At 37.4% G+C, this 16,108-nt stretch overlaps 1 protein-coding gene across 1 annotated transcript in view; it reads right to left on the reverse strand.

The window, feature by feature from the left end:
- Positions 1 to 16,108, reverse strand: part of GYS2 (glycogen synthase 2) — a 57,918-nt gene that overhangs the window by 26,892 nt on the left and 14,918 nt on the right. The window contains exons 3-5 of the mRNA XM_004270931.3: positions 15,235 to 15,426; positions 12,606 to 12,788; positions 7,533 to 7,677 (exon numbers count right to left, since the gene is read on the reverse strand). Of these exons, the coding sequence (XP_004270979.1) occupies positions 7,533 to 7,677; positions 12,606 to 12,788; positions 15,235 to 15,426 (520 nt within the window). The remainder of the gene's footprint in view (positions 1 to 7,532; positions 7,678 to 12,605; positions 12,789 to 15,234; positions 15,427 to 16,108) is intronic.

The raw sequence follows: 16,108 nt of genomic DNA on the forward strand, positions 1-16,108 counted from the left end.
TCTGGGTATATGCCCAGTAGTGGGATTGCTGGGTCATATGCTAATTCTATTTTTCGTTTTCTTAAGGAACCTCCATACTGTTCTCCATAGTGGCTGTATCAATTTACATTCCTACCAACAGTGCAAGAGGGTTCCCTTTTCTCCACACCCTCTCCAGCATTTCTTGTTTGTAGATTTTCTGATGATGCCCATTTGGACTGGTGTGAGGTGATACCTCATTGTAGTTTTGATTTGCCTTTCTCTAATGATTAGTGATGTTGAACAGCTTCTCATGTGCTTCTTGGCCATCTGTACGTCTTCTTTGGAGAAAAGTCTATTTACGTCTTCTGCCCATTTTTGGATTAGGTTTTTGTTTTTTTAATATTGAGCTGCATGAGCTGTTTATATATTTTGGAGATTAATCTTTTGTCCGTTGATTTGTTTGCAAATATTTTCTCCCATTCTGAAGATTGTCTTTTCATCTTGTTTGTAGTTTCCTTTGCTTTGCAAAAGCTTTTGAGTTTCATTAGGTCCCATTTGTTTATTTTTGTTTTTATTTCCATTACTCTAGGAGGTGGATCAAAAAAGATCTTGCTGTGATTTATTTCAAAGAATGTTCTTCCTATGTTTTCCTCTAAGAGTTTTATAGTGTCCAGTCTTACATTTAGGTCTCTAATCCATTTTGAGTTTATTTTTGTGTTTGGTGTTAGGGAGTGTTCCAATTTCATTCTTTTACATGTAGCTATCCAGTTTTCCCAGCACCACTTATTGAAGAGACTGTCTTTTCTCCACTGTATATCCTTGCATCCTTTGTCATAGATTAGTTGACCATAGGTGCATGGGTTATCTCTGGGCCTTCTATCTTGTTCCATTGATCTATATTTCTGGTTTTGTGCCAGTACCATATTGTCTTGATTACTGTAGCTTTGTAATATAGTCTTAAGCCAGGGAGTCTGATTCCTCCAGCTCCGTTTTTTTCCTTCAAGACTGCTTTGGCTATTCAGGGTCTTTTGTGTCTCCATACAAATTTTAAGATTTTTTGTTCTACTTCTGTAAAAAATGCCTTTGGTAATTTGATAGGATTGCATTGAATCTGTAGATTGCTTTGAGTAGTACAGTCATTTTCACAATACTGATTATTCCAATCCAAGATCATAGTATATCTCTCCATCTGTTTGTATCATCTTTAATTTCTTTCATCAGTGTCTTATAGTTTTCTGCATAAAGGTCTTTTTTCTCCCTAGGTAGGTTTATTCCTAGGTATTTTATTCTTTTTCTTGCAATGGTAAATGGTAGTGTTTCCTTAATTTCTCTTTCAGATTTTTCATCATTAGTGTATAGGAATGCAAGAGATTTCTGTGCATTAATTTTGTATCCTGCATCTTTACCAAATTCATTGATTAGCTCTAGTAGTTTTCTGGTGGCATCTTTAGGATTCTCTATGTATAGTATCATGACATCTGCAAAGAGCAACAGTTTTACTTCTTCTTTTCCAATTTGTATTCCTTTTATTTCTTTTTCTTCTCTGATTGCCGTGGCTAGGACTTCCAAAACTAGGTTGAATAATAGTAGAGAGAATGGACATCCTTGTCTTGTTCCTGATCTTAGAGGAAATGCTTTCAGTTCTTCACCATTGAGAATGATGTTTGCTGTGGGTTTGTCATATATGACCTTTATTATGTTGAGGTAGGTTCCCTCTATGCCCACTTTCTGGAGAGTTTTATCATAAATGGGTGTTGAATTTTGTCAAAAGCTTTTCCTGCATCTACTGAGATGATCATATGGTTTTTATTCTTCAATTTGTTAATATGGTATATCACATTGATTGATTAGTGTATATTGAAGAATCCTTCCATCCCTGGGATAAATCCCACTTGATCATGGTGTACGAATCTTTTAATGTTTTGTTGGATTCTGTTTGCTAGTATTTTGTTGAGGATGTTTGCATCTATATTCACGAGTGATATTGGTCTGTAATTTTCTTTTTTTGTAGTATCTTTGTCTGGTTTTGGTATCAGGGTGATGGTGACCTCATAGAATGGGTTTGGGAGTGGTCCTTCCTCTGCAATTTTTTGCAGGAGTTTGAGAAGGGTGGGTGTTAGCTCTTCTCTAAATGTTTGATAGAATCCACCTGTGAAGCCATCTGGTCTTGGGCTTTTGCTTGTTGGAAGATTTTTTAATCACAGTTCCAATTTCATTACTTGTGATTGGTCTGTTCATATTTTCTATTTCTTCCTGGTTCAGTCTCGGAAGGTTATACCTTTCTAAGAATTTGTCCATTTCTTCCAGGTTGTCCAATTTATTGGCATAGAGTTTCTTGTAGTAGTCTCTTAGGATGCTGTGTATTTCTGAGGTGTCTGTTGTAACTTCTCCTTTTTCATTTCTAATTTTATTGATTTGAGTCCTCTCCCTCCTTTTCTTGATGAATCTGGCTAATGATTTATCAATTTTGTTTATCTTCTCAAAGAACCAGCTTTTTGTTTTATTGATCTTTGCTCTTGTTTTTTTGTTTCTATTTCATTTATTCTGCTCTGATCTTTATGATTTCTTTCCTTCTGATAACTTTGGGTTTTGTTTTTTCTTCTTTCTCTAGTTCCTTTAGGTGTAAGGTTAGATTGTTTATTTGAGATTTTTCTTGTTTCTTGAGGTAGGCTTGTATACCTATAAACTTCCCTCTTAGAACTGCTTTTGCTACACCCTGTAGGTTTTGGATGATTGTGTTTTCATTGTCATTTGTCTCTAGGTATGTTTTGATTTCCTCTTTGATTTCTTCAGTGATTTCTTGGTTATTGAGTAAGGTACTGTTTAGCCTCCATGTGTTTCTGTTTTTTACGTTTTTTTTCCCTGTAATTGACTTCTAATCTCATAGCATTGTGGTCAGAAAAGATGCTTGATATGATTTCAGTTTTTCTTAAATTTACTGAGGCTTGATTTGTGACCCAAGATGTGATCTATCCTGGAGAATGTTCTGTTCACACTTGAGAAGAAAGTGTAATCTGCTGTTTTTGGATGGAATGTCCTATAAATATCAATTAAATCTATCTGGTCTATTGTTTCATTTAAAGCTTGTGTTTCCTTATTAATTTTCTGTTTGGATGATTTGTCCATTGGTGAAAGTGAGGTGTTAAAGCCCCCCACTATTATTGTGTTACTGTCGATTTCCTCTTTTATAGCTGTTAGCAGCTGCCTTATGTATTGAGATGCTCCTATGTTGGGTGCATATATATTTATAATTGTTATATCTTCTTCTTGGATTGATCCCTTGATCATTATGTAGTGTCCTTCCTTGTCTCTTGTAACATTCTTTATTTTAAAGTCTATTTTATCTGATATGAGAATTGCTACTCCAGGTTTCTTTTGATTTCCATTTGCATGGAATATCTTTTTCCATCCCCTCACTTTCAGTCTAGGTCTGAACTGGTCTCTTGTAGACAGCATATATATGGATCTTGTTTTTGTATCCATTCAGCCAGTCTACGTCTTTTGGTTGAAGCATTTAATCCATTCATGTTTAAGGTAATTATCAATATGTATGTTCCTATGACCATTTTCTTAATTGTTTTGTGTTTGTTTTTGTAGGTCCTTTTCTTCTCTTGTGTTTCCCACTTAGAGAAGTTCCTTTAGCATTTGTTGTAGAGCTGGTTTGGTGGTGCTGAATTCTCTTAGCTTTTGCTTGTCTGTAAAGCTTTTGATTTCTCCATCGAATCTGAATGAAATCCTTGCTTGGTAGAGTAATCTTGGTTGTAAGTTCTTCCCTTTCATCACTTTAAGTATATCTTCTCACCCAAATTCTGAATTTATTGTTTTTTTTAAAAAAAATACAAAACAAAACAGAATAAATTCAGAATTTGGATGGACAAAAAGTCTCTTACCACATGGATGCCTTTGAAATAAGGAAAATGAAAAGAAATTTAATATTCTTAATTACATATAGCTAATCCAGCTCCCTGGATCCTCTATTTTTTCTCTAGGTAGTAAAGCAACTGAGTAAAAATAGGATTTTGTAAATGAAAAACATTGTAGAAACTGAAGAACAACTGTATTGTGGAAACCAGAACTACTTTAGTCTAAAATCTCTTGCTTGGACTCACAGATGTAGAGAACAAATTAGTGTTTACCAGTGGGGAGGTGGGAGGGCAATATAGGGGTGGATGATTGGGAGGTACAAACTCTTGGGTGTAAGAGAGGCTCAACGATGTGTTATACAATATGAGGAATATAGCTAATATTTTGTAATAACTGTAAGTGGAAAGTAACCTTTAAAAATTGTATAATTTTTTAAAAAATATTAAAAGAATAAAAATAAATAAAATATCTTGCTTGGTTTTTGGAGCAGGCAAAATATTAGATTGCAAGCAACTTATCTTGGCTATGCACAGAGCTCACAGAATTGTTGTAACAGTCCAAGAAAGTAACTTCTTATTTCATTCCTTTTTTGCCCTCTTGGGTATATAGGCATCTCCTGTATAGATGAAGCCTTGAGTCTTATCTGTTGTTCCCTTAAATTTTACCTAATCAAAGAGGACTTCTCTGAAATGCTACATAAAGAAAAAAATCAAAAACAAAACATGCCCACCACCTCCACCTCCACTCCCTATTCCCTTACCTGATTTACTTTTCTCCACGGCATTTATTAACCCAAACATATCGTGCATTTATTTGATAATCTGGTCTATTGCCTGTCTCCTCCCTTCAGAATGTAAGCTCTATGAAGGTAGGTACGTGCGTTTATCCACTTACCCTTTCCTATTGCTTGAAGCAGTGTTTAATAATTAATTGTTGGATGAATATTGGTGGCTCTCAACCACTGAGCCACCAGGGAAGCCCGAGGGCAATCATTTTGATGTACATTATTTTCAAGTTTCAAAGCAGATGTATTCAATTGCATATTTGTAATTAGTAAATTTATAATGTTGCCCTCTCTCCAATATTTTTAAAAAATCATCTTTTCAACATCAGATGTTACTTTTAATGGAATTTATGGTCAAAGTATAATAATGGGGCTTCCCTGGTGGCGCAGTGGTTGAGAGTCCGCCTGCCGATGCAGGCGACACGGGTTCGTGCCCCAGTCCAGGAAGATCCCACATGCCACGGAGCAGCTGGGCCCGTGAGCCTGCGCGTCCGGAGCCTGTGCTCCGCAACGGGAGAGGCCACAACAGTGAGAGGCCCGAGTACCGCAAAAAAAAAAAAAAAAAAAAAAGTATAATAATGCAGTAATAAATAAGGCTTTGCCAATTAGCATATGATAATATTATTAAAAATATCTGGCCCTATATAAGCTTTTGATCCAGCCACCATTTCCCTCTTGCTCTGGAGCTACACCCACACCTTTAGCTGTGGTTATACTTTTAACTGCGGAAGACTTCAAGGAAAACGAAAAAATACAAAGTAATGATGTGCTATATGATGCTTTTTCTCAGAATGCTCTTGGGAAAAATTTTGTGCTTAATAATCCATTAGAAGTCTGTGGACCTTCTTGAACCACAAAGCATCAGGGATCTCACAATTTCTATCAGAGCCACCACGTGATTCTTTTACTAGTCAGAAATGGAGCAGCTTATGGGGTTTATAGTTCTAGTAGAACCTCCAAGTGAAGTGAGCAGAAGAAGAGATGAGAGCTTGGGAAAAGTCTGATCCACACAAAATAATAATCGTTGTCATTTTCTGAACCTTTACAATGAACCAGGCACTGATCTGCATTCTTCCCGTGTAGTAACTTATTTAATCATTGCAACAATTCTAGAAGAGATAGTATTATCATCTCCATGATGCAATTAGGGCAAAGAGAGCTTAAGCAACTTTCACAGTGTCATACAGCTAGTGACATATATTCAACACAAAGTCATTTTTGATACTGAATTCAGGCAGTTTGGCAACAAGTCCACAGTTTTCACCCCTATCCTACAGCAATCTCCTTAAGAAAACAGGAAGTTAAGAAAATAGTATATAGAGAAAGCAGGATCCAGAATCTGATCACGGAGAATGTCTGCTTTTAAAAGATGGAAGATAGAAGAGGAACTATGGGAGACACTAGAAAAGAATCATATTTGAGAAAACTTAGAATATGTAATGTCATGAAAAGTAAGGGATGATAGAGGTATCTGCCACCTTTAACTTCTAAAGAATGTCAAGGAACATAAAGAAAATTACAGAATTCTGAACTTGGTGACTTTTGAAAAAGCAATTTTAGACCAAGTGTTGGAGGTTGGAAATTAGAGTTGAAGGGGCTGTGAGTAAGTGGAAGAACTATGGATTATTTTTCTAAAATATTTAACAAAAGGAGGGAGGATGGGATTGTATAGACATCTGACAGAGTAGTGGCTTCAAGAGAAATTTTTATTTTAGAATAGGAAAAAATACAGCATTTTCGTAAGCACAGAAAAGGATACTGAAGATAGGGGAAAAAAGGAATCCAAGAAACAAGTGAGCATATTGATGTAGCAAACTCCTGTAAGAGACATGAGAGTGAGAACCCAAGTGAATCCAAGAGAACCCTTGGAAAGAAAAAAGAATAGCATAGGGTCTTGAGGCTGTCACTACTCAAATTACTTGGATTCTTCTTTTTTAATTATCTAGCGCTTTGAAATGCTTTCTCTGATATTCAACTGGTATCTGAAAGAAAGACAACTAGAGACAAGACCACAGCAATCAAGCAAGGAGGATGTATTAATTAGGACTGTTTGGTTGCAAGTAACAGAAACCTATTAACACTAAGTATAATAAGGAGGGATTTATTAATAAGATGCTGGAGTGTCTCATAGCAAAGACTTAGCTGGGCCTCAGGAATTAGTTTAAACCATGGTCTAAATCACTGTGGAAAGTATAGAGTTCTCTCTCTCTCAAACTGTTTCTGCTTCTTATTGTACTTCACTGTAGTTTAACTTCCTTTGCATCTCATGCAACATAATGGGAAAATGGGCACTGCTAACAGCTTCCAAGGTGACCTTTCAGTTATACAAGAGTGCATTCAAACAGACTCATTTGTTTAGACTCCTTCTTATGAGAGCATTCTGATTGGTCCAGCTTATGTCAGATGTCTACCTCTGGACCAATCAGCTGTGGTCAGGTGACAGTGTCATGTTTTAGGAACATGCCTCTTGGCATTGCAACCTCTGGATGGGTCTGGGGATAGTTCCCAGAAAAACTTACAAGAAAATCTTGGGAGAAGTAAAACAACAGGTTTCTACTAAACAGGACCAATAAGGCGACGTTCTAGGATGTAGGACTAGGGTAGTATCACTCACATTTCTGATATTTTCTGGACTTTCATTTTCTTAAAATAGAAAAATCAACTCAGCTTGCTTACGCACAGGAAGTCATTATGACAACCCAGTTCAGAACTAGGTCATTTTAAGCATAGACTATACGACAAGCACAGATTGTACACTAGTATGTTCCAGATATAGCTTAGTGTTCAAAAAAGCTACTGAAAATATGTGTAAAGATTTGAGTGGTAATAGTGAATGCAATTTTTCCTCTTATTATTATTTTACGCATTTTTGTTTCAAACAAAATTCTCATAGGTCGGTGACAAACTCAGGGATAATAATTACCAGGCTTTCTCTTCAGCATGTGTTCTGCCTCTATTGCTGTTATTTCAGAAACAGTGGTGAATACATGAGCACAATGGACTGAGGCACGCTCCATGCAATACCGGTGATAAATCTGCCTTTCCCCAGCCTCTTTGTCTATGTTAAACTGTGAACACAAAACAAAACACACGCACATACACATTTGCTTACACCGATTCTTCTACACAAGCAAAACAAAATCACATATTTCTCATATTGTTTTTCTTCAAGGCTGTGTGAAATTTTATGACCACAAAAGAAATAATGATAAATTTCTGTTAAACCCATTACTAAAGTCCATAGCTACTTAATGCTTACAAAAAGTGCTGTTTAGTTCATCTGTGCTTCTAAACTGTCATTTAACCCCCTATGTAAACGATATTTCCCCTTGGCTATAATCATAGAGAATTCTTGATTTTTTTGGCATTTTCATTATCCTTTTACTTATTTTATAAATGTTGAGCTAATTCCTTTCCCCAAGGTCTTTATCATATTTTTTCCATAAGCAATGAAACAAAGCTGACATTAAACTTGATACTGAAAGTAAGGATAAGTATTATCCTTCCAATTCACTAAAGGAAAGAAACCTGACAAAGAGAAAAGACAAATGCTTTTCCATGGTATATAACTCCCAACACCGTGAAACTTCAAGGAGTGTACAGTTACTTTAATTAGATGGTGTGTTAGATTGTGTAATCATCCGTTATTCTGGGCATCTTAACTTTAAAAAAAAAAGCCAAACTCCCAACAGTTACTTAACACAGTTAGCAACCGTTGCGGGCTTTTGCCATTTTGCTTAGTTACCGAATGTTTTGTCTCTATAGCTGCATATGAAACTAGCAGTGTCTAAGACAAAAAAGTATATAAAGTTTCTGGCATTGTATTAGTGGGGTGCTTTTTGTAATAAAGATTATTAGAAGCTGAAGTCTATGTATCAGACCCTTCTAAGAGCGATATCATATTTAATCCTCATAAACCAGAGACACATTTTTTGTCTTCATCTTACGTAGGGGGAAATTGAAACTTTTAGGGGTTAAGAAACTGGCCCAAGGTCACATTCCTATTAAGTATCTTAGCAGAGCCCTAAATTGATCCCAAATCAGTTTGACTCCACACCTGGGCTCCTGCCTGCTTTCATATCAAGTAGATTCCAGCTCAATCAACATGGCAATCCCAATAACGACTGCACCATATAGAGGAATGTACTAAAAGAGTCTCATTACATGATTCTAGAGATTGCAACAGGGACATACCTAGAGCATTCTTTCTTGACTGTAATATTTGCAACCATCTCTCTGAAAATGTCTGAATCAAGGCTCTATATGGCATGCTTAGATCAGCTCTGTATGGCTGGTCTCATTCATTCAACCAAATCTCTCATTCAGCCTACATTTGTTTAGTAATTTACATACTTTTGTTGCTTTCAAAGAGCTTATGAATGAGAAAGCAGGTAAAAGTTGGGCAGAAATGAGTAAGTGTCTGAGTAAGGTGCAGGATCAGAGAGGGTCTGATTCATCCTGGCTGAGGAGAGAGAAAAGTATGTCATATTTATGCAATTGTTCATATTGTCAATATCACCTCTAGAATGTACGATTCTCAAGGGCAAGGAACATGACTTATTAATCTTTGTATTTCTAAGTTGATTAGATAAATAAAATGACATTTGGACTGAGGCATGAAAGTTTAATTTGGGGAAAGGTTATTTTGGACTGAGAAATTTAGTTGCCCCAAAGAACAAATATATAAAGTCAAACTGTATGTACAGAAAATAGCAAGACATCTGATGTGACTATAGCATTGGGTGTAGAATGTAGGACACGTAATAGAGAAATATCCTGGTAATAGGACCAGATCCCAGAAGTCCCTGAAGACAAGGCTAGAAATTCAGCCTTTGTCCTGAATACAATGGCAAGCACTGAAAGGGCTCAGCTAGAGGTATGGTAAAGACATAGTCTGTGTTTGAGAAAAATAACTCTGGAATGAAATGTTTCCTATTTCATTAAGTTTGGGGGAAATTAAATGAGTTAACACATATCAAATGTTTAGAAAAGTGTCTGGCATATGGAAAGGGCTTGATAATTTCAGCTATTGTTATTATCTAGTAGTAGTGTTGTTGTTATTGTAGAGAATAGTAAGATTTCACATAGGGGTAGCACTTAACATTTGAATACTATTTAGAGGTGAGAAGATAGGATTCCTAAATGAGGAAACCAAGTATGCAAAAATACAGGGAGAGGATAGCAGAGGCCTTGCGATTCCCTATAATTGAACTTGACCAGCTCAACACTTGGTCAGAGGAAAGAGTTAAAATCCACCAAACAATTGTCTATGGCTTTCTTCACCATTTTCTAATCCCAAACAGCCCTGTCCTCACTTTCCCATCTAGGAAATCCCATTGCTATCAAGAAAAGAGAGGCCTAAACATAAGAAAACTAATGCCCATCCCCTTTTTATTTAAAGCATTAGGTATCTAGTCATTATCATTGAGGAGACGATTGACCAATGGCAGGACCGATAAGAATGAATTTTGAAACATCTTCATGGAGAGTCTCAGAAAATTCATAGGCTGGCTGAAAATAGTTGCAATGCTATTTTAACTAATACATTTAAGCCAAAACATGAACAAACATCAAGGTCCTTATGAATCGGCTATTAACCAGAAATGTTTTCAGTTAATGTCTTTGAGTAAAATAGTTCTAATCTTTCTGCTTTTATCAAAGTTAAATGCTTTTATCCTTGTTCTCATTTTCCCCCGACGTCTACTTGCCTGAGTCAGAGCTCACTGAAACTGACTGGATCCTGTACCAAAGACTAATTTATGACTCATTTCTTATGTTGAACTTTTAAAAACTTTTCATATATATAATTTGGTGTTTTGCTGTTTCACTGAATTTCTAAACCTACTGTGAGCATTGTAAGGTCTGCTGTAGAAATTGATATGGGGGCCTTTCCTGTGAATAATGATTATGAGTTTTTAACTTAAAACCTAGTTCTTAATTGCTTGTTATTGATTTACTAGTCACTCTGCTGAGCAGGACTTTTTACTAGAGAGATGGGCTAGGGTCTGGCTAAGCTTCCATATTTCAACAAGTGAGGGGGTTAAGCTAGGGAGATATATACTCATATTTGAAAACAGTGTGATATAAACACTGACCTTTTACTGAACAGATACAGTTATAATATATAACTATATATTATAATAGTTTTGTTCCTTAAAAACGATTAATAAAATCTGATGCATATTAGTTGTTTTCAGTAATTGTTTATCCAATGCTCTTAAGTATTCTGCTGTGAAATATTTGATATGCCTCTGTAATATTTTCTCTTTCACAAAAATCAAAGTCCGCTCTTCTCCAGGAAATATGGTGGTTGAGTTTATCACAGATCGCTGGTTTGCCCTCATTAGTCTACCATTAGGAAATCTCCCTGATCTCCTGACTTTTTGAATTCCTTGGTGACTTTATTTTAAATATACATCTAATGTTTACAAATTGACCTTCAGGTTTAGCTGACCTTTTTATAGGCAAGCTCTCCTTAGGACCATTCATTGCTTTGCAAATGTTAAAGTTTGTCTGAAAGAACTTTCCTGTGCTCAAAATGTCTCTGAGATGATAGTATAATTTTCTGCCCTCATTACCTGAGTAGTAGTATTCATATGTTACAAACACACACAAACATACACACACTCACACAAGCATGCATTCTGTTTCATAGAATTCTAGAGATTTTTTAAACTGGGGGAGTCTTTAGAAATCAACTTTCCAACTTCCTAATGTTCCTGATAGTGGAACAGAACCCTAAAATACTAAATTGACTTAATTGGCAACATAGATACCAAATCTGCAAAACTCCTGGCTTTATGTTACTCAGATGCTTGATCACTATTACTGACAGGATGATGTGAGAAACATACTTTTATTAACCTGATTGAACTGATGGAAAATAGAAGAAGTCAAAACTGAATGACTTTGGGTCATAGAATAAGGCAGTCTTCTAAGATAGGCAAACCCAACTGTTTAGTCAGCAAGGATCCACATCCCTGTTTTTTCTTTTCTTCAGAGATGTATTTCTTACTCGTAGATCTTTTCATTCATCTTTTTTTCATTATCTTGTACTAATTTCATCTTAATACTCTCCGAATTTATTTTGTTTCATTTATTCTTTTATTTTCATTTAAGAAATTTTTTTAAAAATTAATTTATTTTTGGCTGTGCTGGGTCTTCGTTGCTGCGCACGGGCTTTCTCTAGTTGCGGCAAGCGGGGGCTACTCTTCGTTGCGGTGTGCGGGCTTCTCATTGCGGTGGCTTCTCTTGTTGCGGAGCACGGGCTCTAGGCCAGCGGGCTTCAGTAGTTGTAGCACGCAGGCTCAGTAGTTGTGGCTCACGGGCTCTAAAGCGCAGGCTCAGTAGTTGTGGTGCACGGACTTAGTTGTTCCGCGGCATGTGGGATTTTCCCGGACCAGGGCGCGAACCCGTGTCCCCTGCATTGGCAGGTGGATTCTTAACCACGGTGCCACCAGGGAAGCCCCACATCCCTGTCTTTGATAACTCTGTTTTACTAGACCCCCACAAAGCTCCACCTATAACTCACTGCAGAGTCACAGCAGAAATCTGACCTTTGCTCACTTGAAGGATGGAGGAAGTAAGGCTCGTAGCACAAGTTGATGGCTAGATTCCCTGCCATGCACCTGCCACTCAGATCTGTGTGTGGATCCAGAGTCCTCACAGCATTTCCCAAGCTTCAGAGTAGACAGCAGCCCGACCTCACATCCTCAGTGTCTGACTCCCACCAGATGCCTTTGGACCTTGGGTCTATTGCTCCAAAGTGGACAGCCATCTGGCCTCTCCCTGCTACACTGTACTGCACTCTGAACAAAGCTAAACTATATGAGCTCTCAGTCACTCAGGGGAGGCTTTGTCATGAATACTGATTGGTTGAAAGGGCATTTCTGCCATCTGGATGACAGATGAAAGACGAAGATCAATATTTCCCATCCTTCAGCTTCAAGGATCAGAAAGAAAGGTGATGAGGGGGGAAGGTGGAAGGACTAATTACCTTATCAAGGTGGTTGTAGAAATCGATGTTTGCTGCACAGAGATACCTCCCAAGCAGTGTGGCGTGAGTGGTAAAGACTGTAGCAATCGGAAGTTTCCGAGCTCGAGAAAGAATCAGTCCAGTCCCAGCCTGCCATTCATGGAATTGGACAATGACGTGTTTCCCATCGGCATGATCTGTCACCTACACCGGAAAAGAAGCTTTTAGAAAAGTTGGTGGTGTAGTTGGATCTTGCTCGTGGCCCACAGCATAAGGAACGTTATCATGCCTGTAAATTTTAGCATAACTTAAAGGGATCTAAAGACAAAGCAGGCAGATTTAGCAAATATAACGGTTTTATAGAATTTAGCTGCATGTTCATAAAGCCCATATATGTTTATGGCATAATCCTCTCTTTCAATATGGATCAAATTTATTTTTGTATCCACAGAGGGGACTCCTGAATAAATGCACAGTAGGCACTCAATAACTATTCATTAAATGGATGAATGGATAATAGCAATATTATCCTTGAAGATTCATTGAGCTGCTGAATTAGTTGGGACCACCCACTTACAAGCTTCTATTTAATAAACAATAAATGACTTCATGTTTTAAGTCAGTCTCATTTGGACTTTCTGTTCCTTGAAGCCAAAAACATTTTAAATGATATACTATTATTTTAAGAATTTGGAACTAGGGAAAGAGATTAATAACTTGCTTAGAATCAAATAGAAATTTAATAACACACTGAGGACCCAGGTCTAATTCCAGGTCTCATTCTAACACTAGTCAGGGCACCAGTTTCTTAACCTAAAAGTTACTTTGTTTCACTAAAAATATAGCTACCATATGATCCAGCAATCCCACTCCTGGGCATATATCCAGAGAAAACCATAATTCGAAAAGATACATGCACCCCAATGTTCATTGCAGCACTATTTACAGTAGCCAAGGAATGGAAGCAACCTAAACGTCCATCGACAGAGGAATGGATAAAGAAGATGTGGTATACATATACAATGGAATAATACTCAGCTATAAAAAAGAATGAAATATTTCCATTTGCAGCAACATGGATTGACCTAGAGAATATCATACTAAGTGAAGTAAGTCAAAGAGAGAAAGACAAATATTATATGATATCACTTATAGGTGGAATATGGAAAATAATACAAATGAATTTATTTCCAAAACAGAAACAGACGCACAGACATAGAAAACAAAGTTATGGTTACCAAAGGATTGGAAGGAGGGATAAATTAGGAATATGGAATTAACAGATACACACTACCATATATAAAATAGATAAATAATAAGGATTTACTGTGTAGCACAGGGAACTATATTAGCATCTTATAATAACCTATAATGGAAAAATATATATATATATATATAACTGAATCACTTCGCTGTACACCTAAAACTAACACAATATTTAAATCAACTGCACTTCAATAGAAAATGTTACTTTGTTTCACCCTTACAAAAAATTAATATTTACATTCCACTCCCCTTAATGACTGTTTCCCTAGTGGGGGAGTAGCATCGATAATGAAAAACACCTGTGTTCAAGGAGCCTGCCCAGAGAATTGGGAAGTCTGGAGAGTTAACCTAAGACAGCGGTTCTCATACCTAGGGTACATCAGAATCACCTGGAAGGCTTGACATGCACAGATGTGTAGCATGTGTGGGTGCTCGTGGAGGCTGGCCTCAGCCCTGGGGCAGTTGGCAGAGGAAGAGTTGGTTTCAGCAACTGATGCTAAGCCTGCATCTATCTGTCATTAGGCCAGATCCTGTCAGCAGCCTCACTCTTCTCCTACGGTGTCACCAAGACAAAGCAATAGGACCACCCCTTCACTTCCCCTTCACCTCAAAGCAGCCCTTGATGGCTGTTGGAGTTAATTCATCAGAAAGAAGTTATACTGGTCAGGGGGACACACTCCCAACATAGAGTTCTGTGATTTGTCCTTCGACCACAGTCCCACTTTGCTAGGGACGCTCTTCATTCTCCGATTTTTAAGTGAGGCATAATCATCTTGAGGTAATGAAAGGAAGAGGAAGAAATCCTACTGCCATGCTTTCAGGAATTGAGTACAGCCTTGGCTCATTCAACAAGGACTGATTTCCAACGCTTTTGGGTTTTTTTTTTACATCCATGGACTATTTCACTGCTGTAGACTCCTTAGCAACTTCTGAGACCACTTCAGCCTTTAGCAAATGATTAAAAGATCTAAGAGCCACTGAAGTCGCACAAGCACTCACACATAAACAAAATCAAAGATTTCAGGCCATTTTCTACTCCCATGACGCTAGAAATCAAGTACATAGTGCATGATGTATACTGTTTTTTCTTGCATATATGTTGAATATTATCTATGTAACAGGGAATATAATTGGGTGTTTTATCCACATCATTCTAGTTGAACCTGACGTGAGGTAAATATGAATAAGCATTATCATCACCCTGTTCCAACAGCTGGTATTTAGTTACGGGAAGGCTGAATGTTTTCTCAGATTCCTTTGAAATGTTTTAGGACAATTAATAATGGCATCATCTCAAAATTGGCTTAAAGTTTAGAGGATCGTTGCTGGCCATGGAGAGCCACTGGGCTTCTCCTCTGTTGTACGACTCTACAGTAAACAGTACCTCTTTCAAGAACCAGGCAGTTAGCGATCCAAATATCAGCATATCGTTGGCTTCCTGGTCGTGATAAGGGATACCAACATTGCATGCTTCCCAGAGGTCACCTTTCCACGCGTCCAGGTTCCGAGCCGAATAGCTTATGTCAAAGAGCACCACGTAAGGACTCCCTTCTATTAGCCACCTTCCAAAGTGCACCTGCCATAAAAGAACACACAGCCATGGAGTAATACTAGGCAACGCAAGGGAGAACAATGTATTTGGGTTTAGAAGCTATAAACTGTATTTAGAACTCAAAAGCAGATTACACAAGCCGTATAGGAAACCATAGTGATAACACAGAGCATCTGATGTTTGAGCCCGAAGAGGGAATGGGCTGGCATCCATTCATCTAGAATCTCCAAGTTCCTGCACTTCATTAAATTTGGTTATTTTAAAATGAAGTATTTAGATCATGTCATCTCTGTTCTTCTGTCCCTCACTATCCTCCTGTGACCTTGAGCCCATGGTTTTAGGATTTAATATTATGGTCTACGTTTTTATGATAGAGTCATAAGGTGAACTGCTCTGTCTTTAACAACCTGGAGTTGGATATGTCTACCGTGTCACTTATTTTCCTTTATGCAACAGGACTGACAACATTTCCTGCCAGAAAAAAAGTTGTTTCTCTAGACAGATGTGTATAATTTCCCTTATTCCTCCTATCAAGGAAAATGTGACACCAAGTGTTTCCCAATATGGTTGCTGCCAGAGGTTGTAACTAAATGTATTGCCCAAGATGCATTTTCTCTTTAATCTAGCAGCTCAAGGTCTAATTCTATTACGTTCATCAAATTAATTCTTTTATTCCTAAATGTTTTACCTTGTGCAAGTTTTAATG

The sequence above is a fragment of the Orcinus orca genome, chromosome 11 (assembly GCF_937001465.1).
Source record: "Orcinus orca chromosome 11, mOrcOrc1.1, whole genome shotgun sequence".
In the NCBI taxonomy this organism is placed as follows: domain Eukaryota; kingdom Metazoa; phylum Chordata; class Mammalia; order Artiodactyla; family Delphinidae; genus Orcinus; species Orcinus orca.